The 22,533-nt window shown below is 48.0% G+C and overlaps 1 protein-coding gene across 4 annotated transcripts; it reads right to left on the reverse strand.

Annotated features, from left to right (window-relative positions):
* Positions 1–64: 64 nt before the first annotated feature.
* Positions 65–22,135, reverse strand: wdr59 (WD repeat domain 59). Of its 4 annotated transcripts, none has more exons than XM_023953793.2 (27): positions 21,981–22,135; positions 18,997–19,046; positions 18,751–18,886; positions 18,428–18,513; positions 18,272–18,352; positions 18,147–18,184; positions 17,982–18,070; positions 17,663–17,779; positions 17,507–17,584; positions 17,194–17,350; positions 11,654–11,733; positions 11,463–11,586; positions 11,240–11,361; positions 10,995–11,159; positions 10,832–10,927; positions 10,660–10,764; positions 10,466–10,587; positions 9,912–10,065; positions 8,576–8,632; positions 7,560–7,693; positions 5,871–5,952; positions 5,683–5,795; positions 5,465–5,603; positions 1,419–1,500; positions 1,215–1,335; positions 1,001–1,143; positions 65–923 (listed from the first exon to the last, which is right to left on the reverse strand). In XM_023953793.2, the coding sequence occupies exons 1-27, from the start codon at positions 22,032–22,034 to the stop codon at positions 688–690; spliced, it is 2,961 nt and encodes a 986-aa protein (XP_023809561.1). In that variant the 5' UTR covers positions 22,035–22,135; the 3' UTR covers positions 65–687. The 4 variants fall into 4 exon arrangements, with proteins under 4 accessions (XP_023809561.1, XP_023809560.1, XP_078800906.1 ...); XM_023953792.2 differs by having other exon boundaries at positions 11,454–11,586; XM_078944780.1 differs by lacking the exon at positions 8,576–8,632.
* Between the last annotated feature and the right edge of the window lie 398 nt (positions 22,136–22,533).

The following is a 22,533-nucleotide window of genomic DNA, read 5'->3' on the forward strand; positions in this document are numbered from 1 at the left end:
TCTGCATCACTTCCTGTTCTCTGCATCTGAGCTAAAGCTGAGCTGTCAATCATCTGCTTCTGCCTGAGAAGAGAAAATCCAAACAGGCTTTTATTCGTCCAAATCAAAGTTTTCCAATATTTCCTTCATTTCACCCGATAACAATGAGATGAAGAACATCCATGTTCTCATTTTCAGAAACACTGGTTTGTCCCAAAGCTCCTGAGGGCAGCGTGTGACCCCACAGTTGCCATGGTTACAGTAAAAAAAAAAGAAAAAAGGCTTGTCGTTTGGTTTTTACCACAATATGGAAGCTGAAGTCTGGATCTGCTGTGGAGTGAAGACCTGACATAAAAATGTCTTTCATGAAGTCAAAGGAGAAAACGGGATCAAACGCCCCGAAGGTTCTGTGGTTCTGGACACATTTGTGCCGTTTGGAGACTCTGGATGTGGGTCAAGCTGTGCCCGAGACAGCTCTGCTACAGAGGAACCCCCTGAGGACTTCCTGGTCCATCTGAGCCCGCTGGGAACCCGAGCCCGTACCCGGAGACGACACACCAACACTGAGAAGATCCACAGGTGGTGAACGCCGGAAACCTTCAGCCGTCTCTCCTCCACCCGTGTTGGGTCTACTAGTCACGGTCCTGTGAGAGGATGGGTTCTCCTGGAACCGTCCAGGTCCTGCAAGGTCCCCGGCTGCGGCTGCTCTCAGAAGGTGCTCTGCAGCAGGCAGTGGCAGCCGCAGCCGGCCGGACACTCGTCCTGCCTGCGGAACCAGTCCATCATGTGGTTGGTGTGGCCTCCGTGACCGCAGCTCAGGCAGAAGTTGGAGGATCCGCGGACGGCCACGTGGCAGACGGCGCACTGGAAGGTGAGGTGCTTGCAGACGGCGCACTGAGTCCCGCGCGCCTGGCTGCGGCAGTGGCAGCAGTAAACGCCGAACTCTGAGGGGGCAGGAGGGGTTCTGGGTTACTTCCACATTCAGCGGGGCGGCTGGGAAGCGGCGGGACAGGAAACATACCGATGCCTTTGTGGGGTTCTGGCGGACAGGAGGCAAACTTCAGGACGTCGGCTCTCTTGTCCCGGAGGCCCCAGCGGTACAGGATCTCCCCGTAACATTTCTTGAAGTCGTCAAACTGTGGCATGTTGGCGGGGTCCAGCAGCCTGCGACACACGGAACGAGCAGGTCAGGGGTGTTTCAAGGCCGGTCCCCTCAGGGCGGAGCGCCACGTCACCTCTTGTTCATGTCGTGCTGGTCTCGCTCGCGTTCCCGGGGGTCCGTGTAGGCCTGGCCGCCGTAGCGATAGTCGTCCGGCGAGGGCTCCCCCCAGGGGCTGATGTGATCGGGATCTCGGACTGAAAAACCAGAAGAAACCGTCAATTTAAGAGCAAAGCACCACGTCCAACGGGACGGCCGGCGAGGGGAGCGGCGGCGTCACCTGCGGTCCAGGTGCTGGCGTTGATGGAGTCGGAGGTGCTGGAGCAGGAGCCGGATGTGACGGAGCTGGACGTGAAGCTGGACTGAAGCAGAAACAGGCATGTGACATCACTTCCTGTGACGATGAAATTCAGCTGCTGCTGTGGTCTCCTCAAACGTAACCGAGGTTAGGGATGGGTACCGCGCCCCGGTACTGAAGGAGCCCCGGTACTGAAGGAGCCCCGGTACTGAAGGAGCCCCGGTACTGAACGAGCCCCGGTACTGAAGGAGCCCCGGTACTGAAGGAGCCCCGGTACTGAACGAGCCCCGGTACTGAACGAGCCCCGGTACTGAACGAGCCCCGGTACTGAAGGAGCCCCCAGGCAACATTCTTCAATACCGCAGTAGCACTAAGATCTGACCTCAACGGTTCTGGTATCGGTTCTGGAGAAGTCGCATTTGTTTGTGTCCCAGGAGGTTATCTGCCATATTTAACTCACCAAGTCAGTCAATTTTCCATTAATGAATGATGATATTAATTTTGCTATTCTGGCTGAAGAGGAGAGGTCTGTCTGGTTATTTGTGTGCACGGGGGGCGGGGCTGTTGTTCAGACAGCACGCAGCGCGCACACAGGAACGCTACCAAAGATAGAACTGCAGATCCGCCTCCTAAAAGCAGAGCGTGGAAATGCTGCTCTCTTCTCCTCAGATAAACTCCCTGAACATTCTTTATTTTGTTAACTATTGGACATTTAGCCATTTTATTTAAGACGTCTTCAAAATATCCACAATGTATTTGTTAGTGTATATTTGTATTTTTATTTTTTGTGACTCAGGTGAGGAGTCATAAAAGAAATTATGAATGGAAGTGGATGTTTGTTATTTTTGTGTTTAACGATACCCATCCCTAGTCCAGGTGAGATCCTCTAGAAAAGTTCAATTCAATTCAATTTTATTTGTATGGCCCAAAATCACAACAACAGTCGTCTCGATGGGCTTCAAAGTAAAACATGAACTCTAAAGGATCACGAATACAAAGAGTTCAATAGGAAAATACAAAAATGAACTAACAAACTGACTAAGCTATACTGGCATCCCTGCCCTTAGACCCCCCTTCTTAGTAAGGAAAAACTCCTGAAAAACTGGATTCCAGAAAAAACGAAGAAACCTCAGGGGGGATCCTCCCCCAGGACGGACAGGCAAGTCCCGCTAGCGTTCTGTCAACAAACATCAAACTAGAATATGAAGACTGACTGTTGGAACCGAAGATATCCTGAATACTTAAAGAAAGACTAAAGCCAGAAACCAGAAAGAACGTTCCAAAACCTGAATGAACCAGGAAAGGAACACGGGCTAAACTGATGCTCTAAGACCTACAACCTGTACAGATCGCATCACTTCCTGTTGGAGAACCCTCTACAGATCACATCACTTCCTGTTGGAGAACCCTCTACAGATCCCATCACTTCCTGTTGGAGAACCCTCTGCAGATCGCATCACTTCCTGTTGGAGAACCCTCTACAGATCCCATCACTTCCTGTTGGAGAACCCTCTACAGATCACATCACTTCCTGTTGGAGAACCCTCTACAGATCCCATCACTTCCTGTTGGAGAACCCTCTGCAGATCGCATCACTTCCTGTTGGAGAACCCTCTACAGATCCCATCACTTCCTGTTGGAGAACCCTCTACAGATCCCATCACTTCCTGTTGGAGAACCCTCTACAGATCACATCACTTCCTGTTGGAGAACCCTCTACAGATCCCATCACTTCCTGTTGGAGAACCCTCTGCAGATCGCATCACTTCCTGTTGGAGAACCCTCTACAGATCCCATCACTTCCTGTTGGAGAACCCTCTACAGATCCCATCACTTCCTGTTGGAGAACCCTCTACAGATCCCATCACTTCCTGTTGGAGACCCCTCTACAGATCCCATCACTTCCTGTTGGAGAACCCTCTACAGATCACATCACTTCCTGTTGGAGAACCCTCTGCAGATCCCATCACTTCCTGTTGGAGAACCCTCTACAGATCGCATCACTTGCTGTTGGAGAACCCTCTACAGATCACATCACTTCCTGTTGGAGAACCCTCTGCAGATCGCATCACTTCCTGTTGGAGAACCCTCTACAGATCCCATCACTTCCTGTTGGAGAACCCTCTACAGATCCCATCACTTCCTGTTGGAGAACCCTCTACAGATCGCATCACTTCCTGTTGGAGAACCCTCTACAGATCCCATCACTTCCTGTTGGAGAACCCTCTGCAGATCGCATCACTTCCTGTTGGAGAACCCTCTACAGATCCCATCACTTCCTGTTGGAGAACCCTCTACAGATCACATCACTTCCTGTTGGAGAACCCTCTACAGATCCCATCACTTCCTGTTGGAGAACCCTCTGCAGATCGCATCACTTCCTGTTGGAGAACCCTCTACAGATCCCATCACTTCCTGTTGGAGAACCCTCTACAGATCCCATCACTTCCTGTTGGAGAACCCTCTGCAGATCGCATCACTTCCTGTTGGAGAACCCTCTACAGATCCCATCACTTCCTGTTGGAGAACCCTCTACAGATCCCATCACTTCCTGTTGGAGAACCCTCTGCAGATCACATCACTTCCTGTTGGAGAACCCTCTACAGATCCCATCACTTCCTGTTGGAGAACCCTCTACAGATCCCATCACTTCCTGTTGGAGAACCCTCTACAGATCCCATCACTTCCTGTTGGGGAACCCTCTACAGATCACATCACTTCCTGTTGGAGAACCCTCTACAGATCCCATCACTTCCTGTTGGAGAACCCTCTGCAGATCGCATCACTTCCTGTTGGAGAACCCTCTACAGATCCCATCACTTCCTGTTGGAGAACCCTCTACAGATCCCATCACTTCCTGTTGGAGAACCCTCTGCAGATCGCATCACTTCCTGTTGGAGAACCCTCTACAGATCCCATCACTTCCTGTTGGAGAACCCTCTACAGATCACATCACTTCCTGTTGGAGAACCCTCTACAGATCCCATCACTTCCTGTTGGAGAACCCTCTGCAGATCGCATCACTTCCTGTTGGAGAACCCTCTACAGATCCCATCACTTCCTGTTGGAGAACCCTCTACAGATCCCATCACTTCCTGTTGGAGAACCCTCTACAGATCCCATCACTTCCTGTTGGAGAACCCTCTGCAGATCGCATCACTTCCTGTTGGAGAACCCTCTACAGATCCCATCACTTCCTGTTGGAGAACCCTCTACAGATCCCATCACTTCCTGTTGGAGAACCCTCTACAGATCGCATCACTTCCTGTTGGAGAACCCTCTACAGATCCCATCACTTCCTGTTGGAGAACCCTCTGCAGATCGCATCACTTCCTGTTGGAGAACCCTCTACAGATCCCATCACTTCCTGTTGGAGAACCCTCTACAGATCACATCACTTCCTGTTGGAGAACCCTCTGCAGATCCCATCACTTCCTGTTGGAGAACCCTCTACAGATCCCATCACTTCCTGTTGGAGAACCCTCTGCAGATCGCATCACTTCCTGTTGGAGAACCCTCTACAGATCGCATCACTTCCTGTTGGAGAACCCTCTACAGATCGCATCACTTCCTGTTGGAGAACCCTCTACAGATCCCATCACTTCCTGTTGGAGAACCCTCTGCAGATCGCATCACTTCCTGTTGGAGAACCCTCTACAGATCCCATCACTTCCTGTTGGAGAACCCTCTACAGATCCCATCACTTCCTGTTGGAGAACCCTCTGCAGATCCCATCACTTCCTGTTGGAGAACCCTCTACAGATCCCATCACTTCCTGTTGGAGAACCCTCTACAGATCCCATCACTTCCTGTTGGAGAACCCTCTACAGATCCCATCACTTCCTGTTGGAGAACCCTCTACAGATCCCATCACTTCCTGTTGGAGAACCCTCTGCAGATCACATCACTTCCTGTTGGAGAACCTCTACAGGATTCAGGATGAAGACCAGAACCAGGTCTGCAGAAGTTCTGCTTCTCTAAGCCACGCCCACATACCGTTCGGGGAGAAAGACAGCCGACGGACTCACGTATCGGGGGTGATGCGAGGGCAAGCGTGGCAGCTGTCCGTACAGCGTGCTGCAGTCTGGGGGCGGAGCTTGGGCCTTGAACACGCTGCACAGCATGGCCAGGGTCTGGACGTCACTCATGTGACTGTAGTGATCCAAACTGAGGGCAGAAACCATCAACCAATCAGAAACCTGCGGCTCAAACGCTTCCAGCCGGGCAGACGACCAAATGAACTCACAGCGTCTCCAGCAGGCGGCGCCCAAACGGGTGTCTGGCCCACGGAGTCTCCGTGTCCGGGTCTGAATCTGGACTCAGGTCCTGACTAGTGGCTGCGGAGGCCAGTGCCCAGACCTGCAGACAGTTGAAGCCGGGTCAGAAATGCCGGAACAACTTGACGGTGGCGCCGTGAACGGGGGGGCAGTCCACCTTTGCCACGTCTCTGCGTTCGACTGCGAGCGCCGCCGCCGCGTTCTTCTGGCAGGTTTCCTGGATGTCGCTCATGTTCAGACTGTGGAGGACAGACAGGACGCAGCCGGGTCAGAGTCCACTCTCAAACCCGGGTCAGAGGTTTTTTTACCCGAGTTTCGACTGCAGGCACACGTCTGGGTTTTAACCCGACAGCCTCCAAAGCTGCACGTGCTGAGCGAGTTACTGCGAGTCAGAGACGGACTTCCTGTTTTAACTTGAGGCACAGAAAGACGGAGACGTTCACCAACATCCACTCAGGAGTTCCATCAACCTGCTGATCACCTGTCCCAGGTGTGTTCAGGAAAGGAGAACCTGGAACCGCCTGATGCAGCTGATCAGCAGAGATGGAAGACGAGCTACGGGTGAGAACTGGACTGAGTGGCCCCGCCCCCTGGCGTTCCAAGCAGGAAGGACCTGCAGGCTCCAAGAAGCCAAAATCCTGCAGACTTCCATTAAGAAGTCAGGGTCACGGTGGCTGGAGCCTATCCAGTTACTGTTGAGCAAAGGGGGTTCACACTGAAACTAAAAGGAGTGAAGGCGTTCTCTGTGTCATCTTATGCCCCTGACTTTAGAGTCCTCCAGGATAGGCTCCAGCAGCCCCGGCGTTTAAGAAACAGGATGGATGGACCTGCGGCTCCAACATCGGCTCTGGTCTTACGGTGGATTTCTTCATTTTCTGTCTCGCCCTGTCCAAATGAAGTCAGGCTGTGGCTTTAAGAGCATCAAATCCTTGTTTCCTCCACAGTAAATGACCTGCAGCTGTTCTCAACCCGCTGAATCCCATCCAGGGTCACGGGGCTGCTGGAGCCTATCCCGACAGCACTGTTGGGGGTCGTGCAGCGTTCCAAATAAGCGGTTATCCTGTTGTCCGAGACAACCAGATTTCACGGAGGACAACCAAAAATGAACCTGATGGTTGTCCGTGTGACAACCTGGTCTTTCATTCAACATTTTGGTATTTTTCCATTATCTTTCAAGTTTCAAGGGTTAGTTTTTGGTAACCTCTGAATTGAGACATATGCAGCACATTCTTTCCACTGACAAACCAAGTGCGTGCATGCTAGCGAATCCTTTCTGTTTGTACATGTGTACTTTTCAATAAAGATTATTCAAATAAATGTGTTGAACAACAGTACCTGGCGCAACCGCTAGAGGTCTCCAGAAACACGTTCAATATAACAGAAGATTTCAAACACTTCCATAAAAATCTATAACTTTCACTCAGAACAGAACAGACTGACATGAGCTGAAAAAAAAACTTTTCCATGGGATTGATATAATATTCTAAATTTTACAACAGTCTTTGTATTTTATATTCTTTAAGCAACAATTATAAAAACCAAAGAAAAAAAAACCCAATATATTTAAATCTGTCTAAAGATACTAGTTATAAAGACATCAGTTTCAATTTTTTGGCAATACTTTGTGTAACCAGATGCCTCAATATTTAGTAAAATGTTTGTTTTTAATATTTAAAGAGTTTTTAAAATGTCCTTCATAAGAGGCAGGTAATATTAGATGTATAGAAGAAATAAAGATGTAAGTTCTGACATCTGAGTTGGTTTCGTTTATGTTGAATATTGGTATCCAAGGACAACCAAATATTACTTGCATTTTATTTCCTTATTTCTAACGCTGTTGTCTTACATGTAGTTCTCCCCCAGGGTTTTATGGACGGGCAGCAGGCAGGAGATGTCCTGGACGATGACTTTTCCCGCCAGTTTGATGGGCCGGTTGCTGTAGTCCGCCCCCTCTCGCTTGGTCTTGAACCGGCGGGATTTCTAACAGACAAACAGAGGGTTCAGACGCTGAGGCACAGCAGCAGGCGGCGCTCCATCCGGCGGATTTCGCGGTCGGACACTAGCAGCAGCTCCCGGTTCAGCACCGCAGCTTCAGCAGCCAAATTACAGCAGGACTGGCCCAGGGGGGTCCCGCTCTGCCGGAGCCGTCTGGACATCTGGGGGGTTAGTGGACGTTAGGATTGGGGGGCAGACGGCAGTTATGGATGCTCTGTTAGAAGAATTAACCCCAAAGAAGACTTCAGAGTGGAGCCTCACTGGATGAAACGCCCCCCCCTTTCCACCAAGATGCTCCGGCGTTGGTTCTGAGGCCTCGGACCACGCCCCCCCTCTGATCTGAACAGTTTCTCCTCAGCGGCGCCGGATGGCACAGTGAGAGAGACTCCCTGTCTGTGGACACCAAGCGGCTCTTTGGAGCAGAACCAGCTAGAACAGGGGTGGGCAATTCCAGGCCTCGAGGGCCGGTGTGTCTGCATGATTTCCAGACATCCTTGCCCTACTCATGGCTGATTACCTGGTTCAGGTGTGTCCAGCCAATCAGAACATGCCAGAGCAGGGTATGCTGGAAAACATGCAGGAATGCGGCCCTCAGTGCCCACCTCTGAGCTAGAACCATGTTTGGGGGAAAGGGGTGGACGTCTGAGCTCCGGCTGAAGCTCCTCCTCTGCTTGGCTTGATGCTCCACCTGAACGTCTGCAGAACCGCCGGAGCCACAGCGCAGAAGTCCTGAAAGATTAGCTTCAGGCTGTTAGTGGAGGGCGGAGTCAGGGGTGGAGCTATCATGCAAAACGATGCAGCCATGACGTGCGTGGATGACGGCGGAGCTCAGCGGGAAAAGCGCGGTGGAGGGATCAGGCTCAGTACCGGCCAATCATAGAGGGTTTGGACAGACCAGCGGCGAGAGGCGGACACTGGGAGCTTCTGATTGGAGGAGGGTGGGAAGGAGGTTTGGCCCACAGCAGCAGGTGAGCGGGTGATTGGTCAGAGAGAAAACGCCAAACAAAAGACAAAGAGACAAAACAAAGCCAATCAGGGGGGCAGCCAGAGGGAGGAAGACCGGAATGGCTGCAGGATCTTCTTCATCCTCAGACTGAGGAAGACTCAGCGGCACACCAGGACCTTCATCACAAACCAGGTCCCAGGTCCAAACATTCATTCACCAAACTCCGCCCTGTCCACCCGCGTCTTCTCTCAGGCTTCAGCTGGGTTATGGTTCAGCGTCCAGCATGGAGGTTTCCAACCCCACACCTTGTTTTCCAGCAGAGGTGGACGGACGGAGACAAACCGCTCCTGGATCTGCAGAACTTACACGCCCGCCCCTCCCTGCAGGAGGTCAGCGCAAAAACAGAAGCTTCCTGAAGGAGTGACATGCTAACCTCTGCTCAACCCCCCCCTGAAGGGCTGGTTGGTTCTGGGGGGGCAGTAAGTTCCCAAAATGCAGACAAACAGCAGAACCATCAACCCACCATGACATGCAGGGAATCAGGAAGCTGCAGGAAGCAGTTAGATGCTGTTTCACCCGCTTTAGTGGTTAAATGATCCTGGAGGGGGGGGGGCTGAAGAGCTCCTCCCACAGGAGCGTTTGGCTCCAGGAGCCAGTGTGCAGCTTCATCAACCCCGGACCCCAGCTCCGTCTGGAGGGGAACCGGCTCCTCCGGCTGTACGTCCGGGGTCGTCTTTCTCCTCTGGTGGTTAGGGACGGTTCCCTCCCCCAGGCTGAGGGGTTCAAAGGTCAAAGGTCAAAGCAGGAGGCCGACAGATGGATGCAGCATCTCCGGCGCTCCCGTCTTTGAGCAGGTATGTTCCTACCCCCCTCCCCCGTGTGCTGAAGTGTCCTTGGGCAGGCACTCCTGGTGGATCTAGGTTGGCGCCGGTCTTTGGCAGCGGGCCGCCAGCGGTGCGTTTATGGGTAAATGGACCGTAAAGCGCTGTCAAATCATCAACGCTGTTTATCATTTTTCAACTAAACGATTTTGATAAACTTCAGTTTGAGCTGGACTGTAAGGTCGACTTCCATTACAATCTAGACACCTGCTTACCCTGTTGCCATAGCAACTGGTCCCTTTGATGTGAATGCAGAAGCCCTTTCCACTGTCTGAGTGTGAACAAACCTTCATGTCATCACGGAGACGCTAAGAAAAGATCAAAAACCAGCAGCAGCGGCCGTCAGGAGGCTGCAGTCATGTGACGCGCGCCTCACCCGTTCTTTATAGTAGAAGGAGGAGATGGAGACGGTGTCTTTGTCGGAGCGGGTGGGGCTGCCGCTGTACAGCCGCAGCGTGCTCTGGGACTCGGAGCGCATCTTCATCGGGGTCAGAACTCCGCTGTGATAGGCCGACAGAGCCGACAGGGACCTGGACGCGAAAACACAATGACTGACAGCTCCTCGTCCCATCATGCACCTGAGCTCGTGGGCTAAACTAACCCTGAACTCAGGAGAAAGGTCAGACTTTAGCGCTAAAAACAGGAAAGTCAACCCCTAGAAACCAGAAGATGCTCCAAAAGAAGGAACACATGTCATGAAGGTCCATGTCCCTCACATATATGATCCCCAGACACCCGTTTAGGCACTTCCTGTACTCACACCTGTGCGAACCGTCTAAACTTTAATCCTGATGCATCAACCAAAACTACACCTTTAAGTTGGGCATCAAACCACCAACCCTGGGAGGTCTCTGCTGACAGCAGCAGGAGCCACCGGTTACTCTTGTGAGTCATCAGACACACTGGTATCTGCTGCCGTGGCGTTTGTACCTGGGGGTGGGCTCTATGGCGGGCGCCGAGCGGTGCATGCTGATTGGTCGCGTGAAGTAAACGAGACAGCCGGTTCCGCAGAAGCGAGCTCCAGACGTACGAGGGAAGGGGATGTTGGCATCCTGAAAACAAAACAACAAGAGGTCGTCAGCTAGAAGCCAGCATCGTCTTCATCGCAGACGAAGGCTCCTCACCTGGTAGGAGCCGTAGGTGTTGGTGACTCGGGGGAAAGCCTGCAGCGATGGCGTGACGGGGTTGGGCAGCACAAAGGGACCCGATGCCGGGCTGTCCTCCTGCGTCTGAGAGAAGACACGAGGAGAACTTGAAAGGTTCCGGATGGGGTCTGGATCGGTCCAAACGTCTCACCATGTCAGACTCCAGGCAGGACACCAGCTGTCGGACACACGGCTCCAGGCAGTTCAAGTTCCTCTTCACCTTCTGGAGAGACGTGTCCCTCAGGATCTGAACGGAAACGGAAAACGGTAAATCTGCAGCTCTGGAGTTCCCTCAGGAAGACGACCTGCTGCACCTTCTGGATCTTGGTCTTCATGGTGGATGAGATGGTCGTGGGGGAAACGAACTGGAAGGTGGGGGCGGCGTTGTTGGGATACTGATCCGGAAACTTGACCACCAGGTGAACCTGATGGCTGCCAAAGTGCGCCGACACCACACAGCTGCGGTTCATGGCGTCCATCTGCACGCCACAAACTCCTGTTACCATTAAGGCTCTCAGACCCCCAGCTTTTATTTTGAAGGGGCACAGAGGATCCTCACCTCCATGTTCACATTTCTGATCTGCTGGTTGACCAGAGAGAACTCCTGCTGCAGAGTCTGAGTCAGACCTGAACCCGGGGCCAAGTCCTGACGAGTCCCGGAGCTCTGCGAGCCCCCCTGGTCTGAGGACCACAGACACGAGTCAGTGCAGGTTCAGAGTCTCCATCAAGGACTTCCATGAAGGAAATGCCTCCTGGTTCCTCCTGAGCTCCACCTGTCTCACCCAGCAGACCATCTCCGGCTCCGCTGAGCTGACCCTCGGGCCCCTGAGAGGACGGAGACTTCTCCGTGTCCACGGTGAGGGACATCCCCTCCATCAGGTCCTCCACCCCGTCACTGACGCACAGCTGCAACACAAACACCACCTAGTCAGAGCCCGCTGGAGCTGCCGGAGCCGGTCTCGGGGGAGCTGACCTTCTGCAGCTGAGGGTCCACCCTCCAGATCCGCAGAGTCTGATCTCTGGACCAGGTGACCAGCTGGAAGTCCTTGGAGCCTGCAGCAGCACCGACAGAACAGAGCAGTAAACGGTCAACTCTCCATGTCATTTTGTGCTGAAAAGACTTGAAATGGTTTCCATGGAAACCACAAGGTCGCATTAGTTCAGTTGGTCACGGCCAAAGATCAGACTCCCATCAAATGAAAAAGTTTTAAACATTTTTGATTAACAATTCCTTTTGTTCTGCCTTTTAAGGCATTCATCGTTTAAAACTAACATTTAGCGTTTAGCAATAACATTTTTGGTTTAGTGTTAAAGTGTTAAAGAAATATCGTTGAATTCTCACAAATATCGTTTAGAAATTTACAAATATCATTTAGTGGTGACAAAATTTGTTTAATGTTTACAAATATCGTTAATCGTGAGCAGATGTCATGTAGCGTTAGCCGTAGTGTTTAGCGTTAGCCGTAGTGTTTAGCGTTAGCCATAGTGTTTAGCGTTAGCAGATAGTGTTTAGCGTTAGCAGATAGTGTTTAGCGTTAACCGTAGTGTTTAGCGTTAGCCGTAGTGTTTAGCGTTAGCCGTAGTGTTTAGCGTTAGCCGTAGTGTTTAGCGTTAGCCGTAGTGTTTAGCGTTAGCCGTAGTGTTTAGCGTTAGCCGTAGTGTTTAGCGTTAGCCGTAGTGTTTAGCGTTAGCAGATAGCGTTTAGCGTTAGCCGTAGTGTTTAGCGTTAGCCGTAGTGTTTAGCGTTAGTAGATAGTGTTTAGCGTTAGCAGATAGTGTTTAGCACTAGCCGTAGTGTTTAGAGTTAGCCATAGTGTTTAGCGTTAGCAGTAGTGTTTAGCGTTAGCCGTAGTGTTTAGCGATAGCCGTAGTGTTTAGCATTAGCAGATAGTGTTTAGAGTTAGCCGTAGTGTTTAACGTTAGCCGTAGTGTTTAACGTTAGCCGTAGTGTTTAGCGTTAGCCGTAGTGTTTAGCGTTAGCCGTAGTGTTTAGCGTTAGCAGATAGTGTTTAGCGTTAGCAGATAGTGTTTAGCGTTAGCAGATAGTGTTTAGCGTTAGCTGTAGTGTTTAGCGTTAGCCGTAGTGTTAAGCGTTAGCATATAGTGTTTAGCGTTAGCCGTAGTGTTAAGCGTTAGCCGTAGTGTTTAGCGTTAGCAGATAGTGTTTAGCGTTAGCCGTAGTATTTAGCGTTAGCCGTAGTGTTTAGCGTTAGCCGTAGTGTTTAGCGTTAGCCGTAGTGTTTAACGATAGCCGTAGTGTTTAGCGTTAGCCGTAGTGTTTAGCGTTAGCATATGGTGTTTAGCGTTAGCAGATAGTGTTTAGCACTAGCCGTAGTGTTTAGCATTAGCAGATAGTGTTTAGCGTTAGCCGTAGTGTTTAGCGTTAGCAGATAGTGTTTAGCGTTAGCAGATAGTGTTTAGCGTTAGCAGATAGTGTTTAGCGTTAGCCGTAGTGTTTAGCGTTAGCCGTAGTGTTTAGCGTTAGCCGATAGTGTTTAGCGTTAGCCGTAGTGTTTAGTATTAGCAGATAGTGTTTAGCGTTAGCAGATAGTGTTTAGCGTTAGCCGTAGTGTTTAGCGTTAGCAGATAGTGTTTAGCGTTAGCAGATAGTGTTTAGCACTAGCCGTAGTGTTTAGCATTAGCAGATAGTGTTTATCGTTAGCTGATAGTGTTTAGCGTTAGCCGTAGTGTTTGGCGTTAGCAGATAGTGTTTAGCGTTAGCCGTAGTGTTTAGCGTTAGCCGTAGTGTTTAGCGTTAGCCGTAGTGTTTAGCGTTAGCCGTAGTGTTTAGCGTTAGCAGATAGTGTTTAGCGTTAGCAGATAGTGTTTAGCGTTAGCAGATAGTGTTTAGCGTTAGCCGTAGTGTTTAGCGTTAGCCGTAGTGTTTAGCGTTAGCCGTAGTGTCTAGCGTTAGCCGTAGTGTTTAGCGTTAGCCGTAGTGTTTAGCGTTAGCCGTGGTGTTTAGCATTAGCAGATAGTGTTTAGCGTTAGCCGTAGTGTTTAGCGTTATCCGTAGTGTTTAGCGTTAGCCGTAGTGTTTAGCGTTAGCAGATAGTGTTTAGCGTTAGCAGATAGTGTTTAGCGTTAGCCGTAGTGTTAAGCGTTAGCCGTAGTGTTTAGCGTTAGCCGTAGTGTTTAGCGTTAGCAGATAGTGTTTAGCATTAGCAGTAGTGTTTAGCGTTAGCAAATAGTTTTTAGCATTAGCAGTAGTGTTTAGCGTTAGCCGTAGTGTTTAGCATTAGCCGTAGTGTTTAGCGTTAGCCGTAGTGTTTAGCATTAGCCGTAGTGTTTAGCGTTAGCAAATAGTTTTTAGCATTAGCAGTAGTGTTTAGCGTTAGCCGTAGTGTTTAGCGTTAGCCGTAGTGTTTAGCGTTAGCCGTAGTGTTTAGCGTTAGCCGTAGTGTTTAGCGTTAGCCGTAGTGTTTAGCGTTAGCCGTAGTGTTTAGCATTAGCCGTAGTGTTAAGCGTTAGCCGTAGTGTTTAGCATTAGCAGTAGTGTTTAGCGTTAGCCGTAGTGTTTAGCATTAGCCGTAGTGTTTAGCGTTAGCCGTAGTGTTAAGCGTTAGCCGTAGTGTTTAGCGTTAGCCGTAGTGTTTAGCGTTAGCAGATAGTGTTTAGCTTTAGCAGTAGTGTTTAGCGTTAGCAAATAGTTTTTAGCATTAGCAGTAGTGTTTAGCGTTAGCCGTAGTGTTTAGCATTAGCTGTAGTGTTTAGCGTTAGCCGTAGTGTTTAGCATTAGCCGTAGTGTTTAGCGTTAGCAAATAGTTTTTAGCATTAGCAGTAGTGTTTAGCGTTAGCCGTAGTGTTTAGCGTTAGCAGATAGTGTTTAGAGTTAGCCGTAGTGTTTAACGTTAGCCGTAGTGTTTAACGTTAGCCGTAGTGTTTAGCGTTAGCCGTAGTGTTTAGCGTTAGCAGATAGTGTTTAGCGTTAGCTGTAGTGTTTAGCGTTAGCCGTAGTGTTAAGCGTTAGCATATAGTGTTTAGCGTTAGCCGTAGTGTTAAGCGTTAGCCGTAGTGTTTAGCGTTAGCAGATAGTGTTTAGCGTTAGCCGTAGTATTTAGCGTTAGCCGTAGTGTTTAGCATTAGCCGTAGTGTTTAGCGTTAGCCGTAGTGTTTAGCGATAGCCGTAGTGTTTAGCGTTAGCCGTAGTGTTTAGCGTTAGCCGTAGTGTTTAGCGTTAGCAGATGGTGTTTAGCGTTAGCAGATAGTGTTTAGCACTAGCCGTAGTGTTTAGCATTAGCATATAGTGTTTAGCGTTAGCCGTAGTGTTTAGCGTTAGCAGATAGTGTTTAGCGTTAGCAGATAGTGTTTAGCGTTAGCAGATAGTGTTTAGCGTTAGCAGATAGTGTTTAGCGTTAGCCGTAGTGTTTAGTATTAGCAGATAGTGTTTAGCGTTAGCAGATAGTGTTTAGAGTTAGCAGATAGTGTTTAGCGTTAGCCGTAGTGTTTAGCGTTAGCAGATAGTGTTTAGCACTAGCCGTAGTGTTTAGCATTAGCAGATAGTGTTTAGCGTTAGCCGTAGTGTTTAGCATTAGCCGTAGTGTTTAGCGTTAGCCGTAGTGTTTAGCGTTAGCCGTAGTGTTTAGAGTTAGCAGATAGTGTTTAGCGTTAGCCGTAGTGTTTAGCGTTAGCAGATAGTGTTTAGCACTAGCCGTAGTGTTTAGCATTAGCAGATAGTGTTTAGCGTTAGCCGTAGTGTTTAGCATTAGCCGTAGTGTTTAGCGTTAGCAGATAGTGTTTAGCGTTAGCAGATAGTGTTTAGCGTTAGCAGATAGTGTTTAGCGTTAGCAGATAGTGTTTAGCGTTAGCAGATAGTGTTTAGCATTAGCAGTAGTGTTTAGCGTTAGCAAATAGTTTTTAGCATTAGCAGTAGTGTTTACCGTTAGCCGTAGTGTTTAGCATTAGCCGTAGTGTTTAGCGTTAGCAGATAGTGTTTAGCGTTAGCAGATAGTGTTTAGCGTTAGCAGATAGTGTTTAGCGTTAGCAGATAGTGTTTAGCGTTAGCAGATAGTGTTTAGCATTAGCAGTAGTGTTTAGCGTTAGCAAATAGTTTTTAGCATTAGCAGTAGTGTTTACCGTTAGCCGTAGTGTTTAGCATTAGCCGTAGTGTTTAGCGTTAGCCGTAGTGTTTAGCGTTAGCAAATAGTTTTTAGCATTAGCAGTAGTGTTTAGCGTTAGCCGTAGTGTTTAGCATTAGCCGTAGTGTTTAGCGTTAGCCGTAGTGTTTAGCTTTAGCCGTAGTGTTAAGCGTTAGCCGTAGTGTTAAGCGTTAGCCGTAGTGTTTAGCGTTAGCCGTAGTGTTTAGCGTTAGCCGTAGTGTTTAGCGTTAGCCGTAGTGTTTAGCGTCAGCCGTAGTGTTTAGCATTAGCCGTAGTGTTAAGCGTTAGCCGTAGTGTTTAGCATTAGCAGTAGTGTTTAGCATTAGCAGATAGTGTTTAGCATTAGCCGTAGTGATGCAGCCCTTCCAGCCTGTCAGAACTAGGGTTCGCTTTGAGGGTTTGCTTTTTTCATTTTATTTCCCAACTAATGACTAATCCGCGATGATCCAGTATAAACTGAGGGAAGTGACTTTAACAAAAAAGTAACAAACAAAATAGAAAAGAAGTAGTCCGCTCCGCGGACTTACAGCTTTGTGTTTGATGGGAAGGGGGGGGGGGGGGGGTACATGAGCGGTATGTGTGGGAGATTTAAGACTGCGATCCGTCCCGCAGCTCTAGGGGTACATGCAACCGAACTCAGAACCGGGTCTAAAAGTGTGTGTCTGAGCACAGCTCGGATCGTCAGCACACACAGCGGTTTGAGCTTCAAAGCAGAAATGTCGCTCAGTCCTTAGAAAACATTCAAAAAATCACGCGGATTTGTGTTTCCAGTCGTGTCCCGACTAAATAAAGGCTGATGTTATTCTTACACGTTTACATGCAGCCAGCAAGCAGCACCACCCAAAGCTAATGTTGTTAGCCCGTGTTAGCATACTGCTAATCCTGGCTACGTTCAGAAAAAGCACTGACCACACGGATTAAAATTCAAATGATGAGCGAACAGGTGTTTCATAATAACCGTAACATTATTAAAAGCAGGTTTAGAAGATCGTCTCGTATATTACCGAGCTGGCATGTCAATGTATATAATAAAGTTTGAAAAAAAAAAAGCCGCTCGGCGGAATTTATATCCTTCCGGTTTTCAAACCCTACTGCGCATGTGCGAATGATTTATTCCGACGGAAAGTGTGACCTTAGTGAACGTTTTTATATTCTGAAAACATTTTTCTGGGCCCATTTACACGGTTGGATTCTAATCTGACCATTGATCCCATCAAGATATTTTGTACATGTAACCGCGGCTTATGGTGTCGACGCGCAACGTGGCGGGGGCGTGGCATCACGATGGTGGTCTCTCCATCGGGATGTCAGTCACCCATCACGATGGACGATGATATCGTCCATCGGCACAACCCTAGTCAGAACCACATTTGGTTGCTGCTCGTCTGCCGCTGGGGGGTCATCAGGGCGTCACCTGCTTTCTGCGGCCTCCACTGGAACTCTAGAACCACGTCGTCATGTCCGACGAAGGCGTGCACGGGGCTGTTCAGGTCGAGCGTGCTCCACAGCAGCAGGCTGTTCTCCCTCCGGAGCTGAGGAACCATCACGGTGACCAGCCCGTTGGAGAACGGCTGCAAACGGAGGGAAGCCGCTCATTCAGCTCGTTCAAACTTTTTTACACCTTTCTCTTTTTCTTAATCGCATTTTTAGATATCTGTCAGAAAAGATGCGTCTTTTTCCTGGACTTCCTGTGTTTGGGTTCCTCTCATGAGGTTCTCTGGACTAACCGTGTAGCGGGCTTTCCACACCGGTACCTGGCAGGACAGGATGTTCAGGTACTTCCTGGGCTGTCGGAAATCCCAGAACTGCACACAAAGTCAGCATTATTGCTCTCTGTGTCCTCAGGAGAACGGGTTCCGGTCTGGACGGGCGGCAGGTCTCACCCTCACGGAGTTGTCCTGACTGGACGTGGCGAAGACAAACTCGCCGTCCGGATGCCAGTCCAGGCCGTGGATCTTGGACAGGTGAGCGGCCACGTACTCCACCGCCGTGTTGGGCTTCTGTTCAGAGGAGACACCAGAAAGAGGAGCCAGCAGGAGTCACGGGGGGAAAAGACGCTAACGAGGTCAAAGGTGAACTAGCTCAAGTTCAGCGATTTCCTTCTGATTTGAATGAGCAGATGAGGGAACATTAGACTCCGCCCCTTTCTTCATCTTTCAGGCTGCAGGAAAACAAAAGGTTTGGACCTTCAGCCAGACTCACTCTTTTATCCCAGATCCGAACATCTCCGTCGTGGCTGGAGGCCAGCAGGTTCTGGTTCTTCCGGTTCCACTTCACCTGAGACGCCCCGGCTGCAGAACACAGACATCCGTTCAGAGACAGACCCGAGACCGACCCGGTTCAGGTCAAGCATCCAGATTCTCTCACCGACAGCAGACAGCGCCACCGTGGGTTTACGGGCGTCTCTGCAGAGAAGCAGGCAGAATTAGGGGGAGGGGGGGTCAGGGTCAGATTAAGGTGTGTGTGTGTGGGGGGGGGGGGGTCCCACTGACCTGGTGTCCCAGATGTAGATGTACGTGTCCACAGAGCTGGTGACCAGGAGCTCCGGGTCGAACCAGGACCAGTCCAGATCACTGAGGACACAAACGGGCCAGAGTGAGACCGACCCGGTTCACCTGCAGACAGGTGCATCTGCGTCACCGCTCTACCTGATGACGCGGGTGTGTCCCTGCAGGGAGGAGTGGGCCTCGCCACAGCCGTCCCTCCAGGAGTACAAGTCCACCCGCTGGTTACTCTGGAGCACAAACACACACAGGGTTCAACAGAGATGGCGTCTGGAGTGGACAGCTTTGTCTGATGAACACAGGAGAACCTGAACGCCTCGTTTATGGTCGACACACAGAATCTCTGCTCTTCCATCAGAACCACTCCGCTCCTTTGTTCTAACAGAACCTGCTGCTTCACATGCGCATCTCCCTCATTTTCAGCTCTCTGGGTTTCTGATCATGTGACCTTGAACAGCAGAACTCACCGAGGCAGCGAAGATGTGGGCCTCCGAGCCGTGGGGGTTCCACTGGACCGTCCCCACGTCCCATTTACTGTGGCGCCCGATTTTACGCGGTGGTTCCGACGGCGCCTCCAGATCCACCAAGTAGAGGAAGCGGCGGCTGCAGGTCAAAACAACAACTCCCATCATGCAACATTCTAGATCAGACCCACTAAACTGAGCTGTGACGGTGCGTTCAGGTTACGATGCGTTCAGGTGACGGCGGCTTACCCGGACAGAACAGCGTGAGAACCCAGGCAGTCCACAGACATGGCTGTGGCCTGAAACAGAGAACAGGCTGCACCGTTACCGCGGCGACGGGGTGCAGACTCTAAACGCACAGCTACACAGCACACACTAACAAACACACACGCATGAGGACAACACTCCTGTCATGTGACGCTGAAACCCCAGCAGGAAAATCAACTATAATATTATCAAAATCAATTTATAATATTATGGGATGTAAACCAATGCATAGATCATAGAGTCTACATTTTTATCATTCTACTATAATATTTTGATTATGAAAAGATGAATTCCAAACAGTTTCAGCCTCATTTTCACAGAAAACAAACATTCAGAATTTCTTTAAGGATAAAACTGGTTCAGTATTTTAAAAGTCACTTCTGTAGATTTATGTAGGACAGGATTTGAGAAAATGGGATTCTCTGATGTCATCATTCTGCAGCACCGTTTTTATTGGAGAAGAAAAAGTTCACAAAATGTCTCAAAAATTGTTTGAATGTTTTTAATCACAAAACTGAATTTCTTCACCGCAAAGCGGAGCTTTATTGTGAAATATGTTTGCTCGTTCAGCCTTTCTTCCTGTAGGAACAGGAACGGTTCCTCCAGTGTTAGTGTGGGAAACTGATGTAGAAACATTTCAGCTCAGCGTTCATCTGAACAGGCCCTGATAAAACACGGAGTACTTAGGAATATGAAAGATCAGAAATACTTTACAGTTTCTGCTTTTTCACTTTTGGATGCTGGTGTGAGATTTTTATCAAGGACAAAGTGTAACTTGACTCAAACAAGGTGGAAAAACACTGAGTTACTCTATTACATTATTTTAAGGGTTACTCCATTACTTACTTTTATGAGTTACTATACTACTTTATTTTATGAGTTACTCTATTACTTTATTTTACGAGTTACTTCATTACTTTTTTAAGAGTTACTCTATTACTTTCTTTTAAGAGTTACTCTATTACTTTTTAAGAGTTACTCTATTACTTTTTAAGAGTTACTCTATTACTTTTTTAAGAGTTACTCTATTACTTTCTTTTAAGAGTTACTCTATTACTTACTTTAAAGAGTTACTCTATTACTTTATTTTAAGAGTTACTCTATTACTTTCTTTCAAGAGTTACTCTATTACTTTCTTTCAAGAGTTACTCTATTACTTTCTTTCAAGAGTTCCTCCCAAACAGTCACATCTCTGCAGCCAAATGCTGTCTGACATCATTCTATCACATCTTTACACATAGTCCATGTTTCCTCTGCAGTAACTAAAGCCTAATATTCGACTTTTTACAACAATCTTACAGCTGTGTGGATATTTATGGGCTGTAGTAAATACTTCATCAGTTTTCCGCTTCGTCCAGAAGCTTCAGAGAATCGATCCATCCACTCTAATACTTTCAGAATTTGGTCTTCATTTTGTTAAGAACAGCGTCTGCTGACTAGTTTATTCCTGATATCGTCTGGAAAACGTGTTTTCCTACTAAAGTTTTGGATCAAGAACAGCTCAGCTGCTGGGATCAGGGGGGTATTCCAGGAAGCATGTTTAAACTAGCCTGACTTTAAGCCTGAACTCTGGCTGAAATCCGCCTGAACTTGCTTACTCTGGGTATGTCGGTTCCAAAAGACCGGATATGAGTTGGCGTAATTACGCTCGACTTGGTAACCCTGGGTTAACGCACGGTACATAAAGACATTCTCAATAGATCGCCGATTTCTGGAGTCACCATGGAAACGCGTGGAGAAAAAAAAAGAAAGCGCGACACTTGAGACGGAGTCTGAGATTTTAATGACGGCGGATAGAAATTATAAGTCCATCAAAAAAGTAACACGGCTGAAAGATAATTTAGTTAAATTTATTCAAACTCAATAATTGTTTATACAACTCAAATTTACGTATTTATCTAACTAAATGTCACATTACTCCATTAATCTTTTTTCCATCTTAATTACTTATATTTCTTGAACTTTCATATGTCTAAGTTTGAGCCGGCAGATATGCTCATTTTTATAACAATAAAAAGAAACGGAAAAAAATGCACCGAGTGCAAAAACTCACTAAAGAATTTCCCGTCACTGTCATAACAGTACTTAGCTGTAGGGGTGCTAAATAAACTCATCATCCTCTCCTTCACTCTCACTCATGGTGCAGAGACGTAAGCATAGTAGGACAAATTGGCTCGGCCAAACACGAAGAAACACAGTAAAACAGCTATACAACTAAAACATTTGGTCAAAAAGCCACACTTTAACCCAAATCCGTCCAGACAGGCAAAGGGAATGATTTCCCACAATCCCTTGCGGTGCCGATCTAACAGCAGCATCAAAGTTACACCTACTTAATTGAATTAATTTGAACGAAAGGAAAATAACTGTCTGAAAACTACGTGTTATTTTTAACAAAAAAATTTCTAACAAAAAAAATGATTTATCTTAACTGAAGCAAATAATGAAGTTAGATCAAAGTATAAAGTTTATCTTTCCAACATCCATTTGTGGTCTTATCACCCTCTCATGGTGGAAAAAGTATTATCTGAGCTTCTTCATCCACTAAATCCTCTTCAAATGGACACGCCATGCTGCTTCACCTCTCTGAAAACAAACTAACCTTCAACTAAACCTGCTCCAGACCAGGTTACGTTCAGAGCATGAGTTGCCATGGTAACTTGACCTACCCTGAAACATACCTCCATTTCTGGAACCAAAAGCTGAGGTTATCAACTTCCTTAGCCTCAAACTTATCGTGGGAGCTAGCATAACCTGCTTTCTGGAATACCCCCCAGCAGTAGAGGAGAGAATAATTACTAAACACAAAAAAGCGGCTTCAAAGAAACCGCCTGCCGTTCAGTCCAGACCACGTGACAAACGTATTTCTACTTTAACAAACGGATAAAATGTGACAAAATTGTCAGCAAATCTGTTCTAAAGTCAGAGAAAAACAAAGAAACGTCAGATAAAGACCAAAGCGACACCTGAGCGTCCCGGAACTCCACCACCACATTCTCGCTGCTCCAGCGCGCCGCCATCTTCCTTCCCTGTCAACAAATGTCACGTGACCCGAAGGAGCCGGATGTAGAAAAAACCAACAACACAAGCATATCAGGTTTAAGGATTCCCCCTAAAAAGATGTGCATGGATTAATAAACACGTGAAAAACCTGAAACAGTAAATGTTTATTTTTTGGTTAAATCAATTAATCTTTATGTTTTCGTTCATTTTGGCTTTTATGTTTTTATTCATTTATTTATTAAATTTGACTTTATTTTGTTAAGCTTTTAATGTACAGAGTTTTATTTAGATTTAATTGTGTTAAACTGCTCTATAAATAAACTTGATGAGGAATCTTTTTCCTGATCAACCTTTTTTAATTTTCTCACTTCAATCTAGAATAATGTTAACGTTCTAATTATACACAATCTCAGAAATAAATTCCTGAAATTTCCTTTTGTTTTTGCTTAGATCTGTGGAAATCTTCACATTTCCACAACTGCAAAACATTTTTATTTCTAAATAAAAATACAGTTT

Source organism: Oryzias latipes, chromosome 3 (assembly GCF_053564925.1).
Source record: "Oryzias latipes strain Hd-rR chromosome 3, Olatipes_Hd-rR_3.1".
In the NCBI taxonomy this organism is placed as follows: Eukaryota; Metazoa; Chordata; class Actinopteri; order Beloniformes; family Adrianichthyidae; genus Oryzias; species Oryzias latipes.

Excerpts from the sequence above, each read along its gene's own strand:
- wdr59 (XM_023953792.2), bottom strand. The coding sequence starts at position 22,034 with ATGGCGGCGCGCTGGAGCAGCGAGAATGTGGTGGTGGAGTTCCGGGAC. Across the intron at positions 5,796-5,870 it reads AACGCAGAGACGTGGCAAAG|GTCTGGGCACTGGCCTCCGC; the intron begins GTGGACTGCCCC and ends AACTGTCTGCAG. Across the intron at positions 5,604-5,682 it reads CGCCGCCTGCTGGAGACGCT|TTTGGATCACTACAGTCACA; the intron begins GTGAGTTCATTT and ends TTCTGCCCTCAG.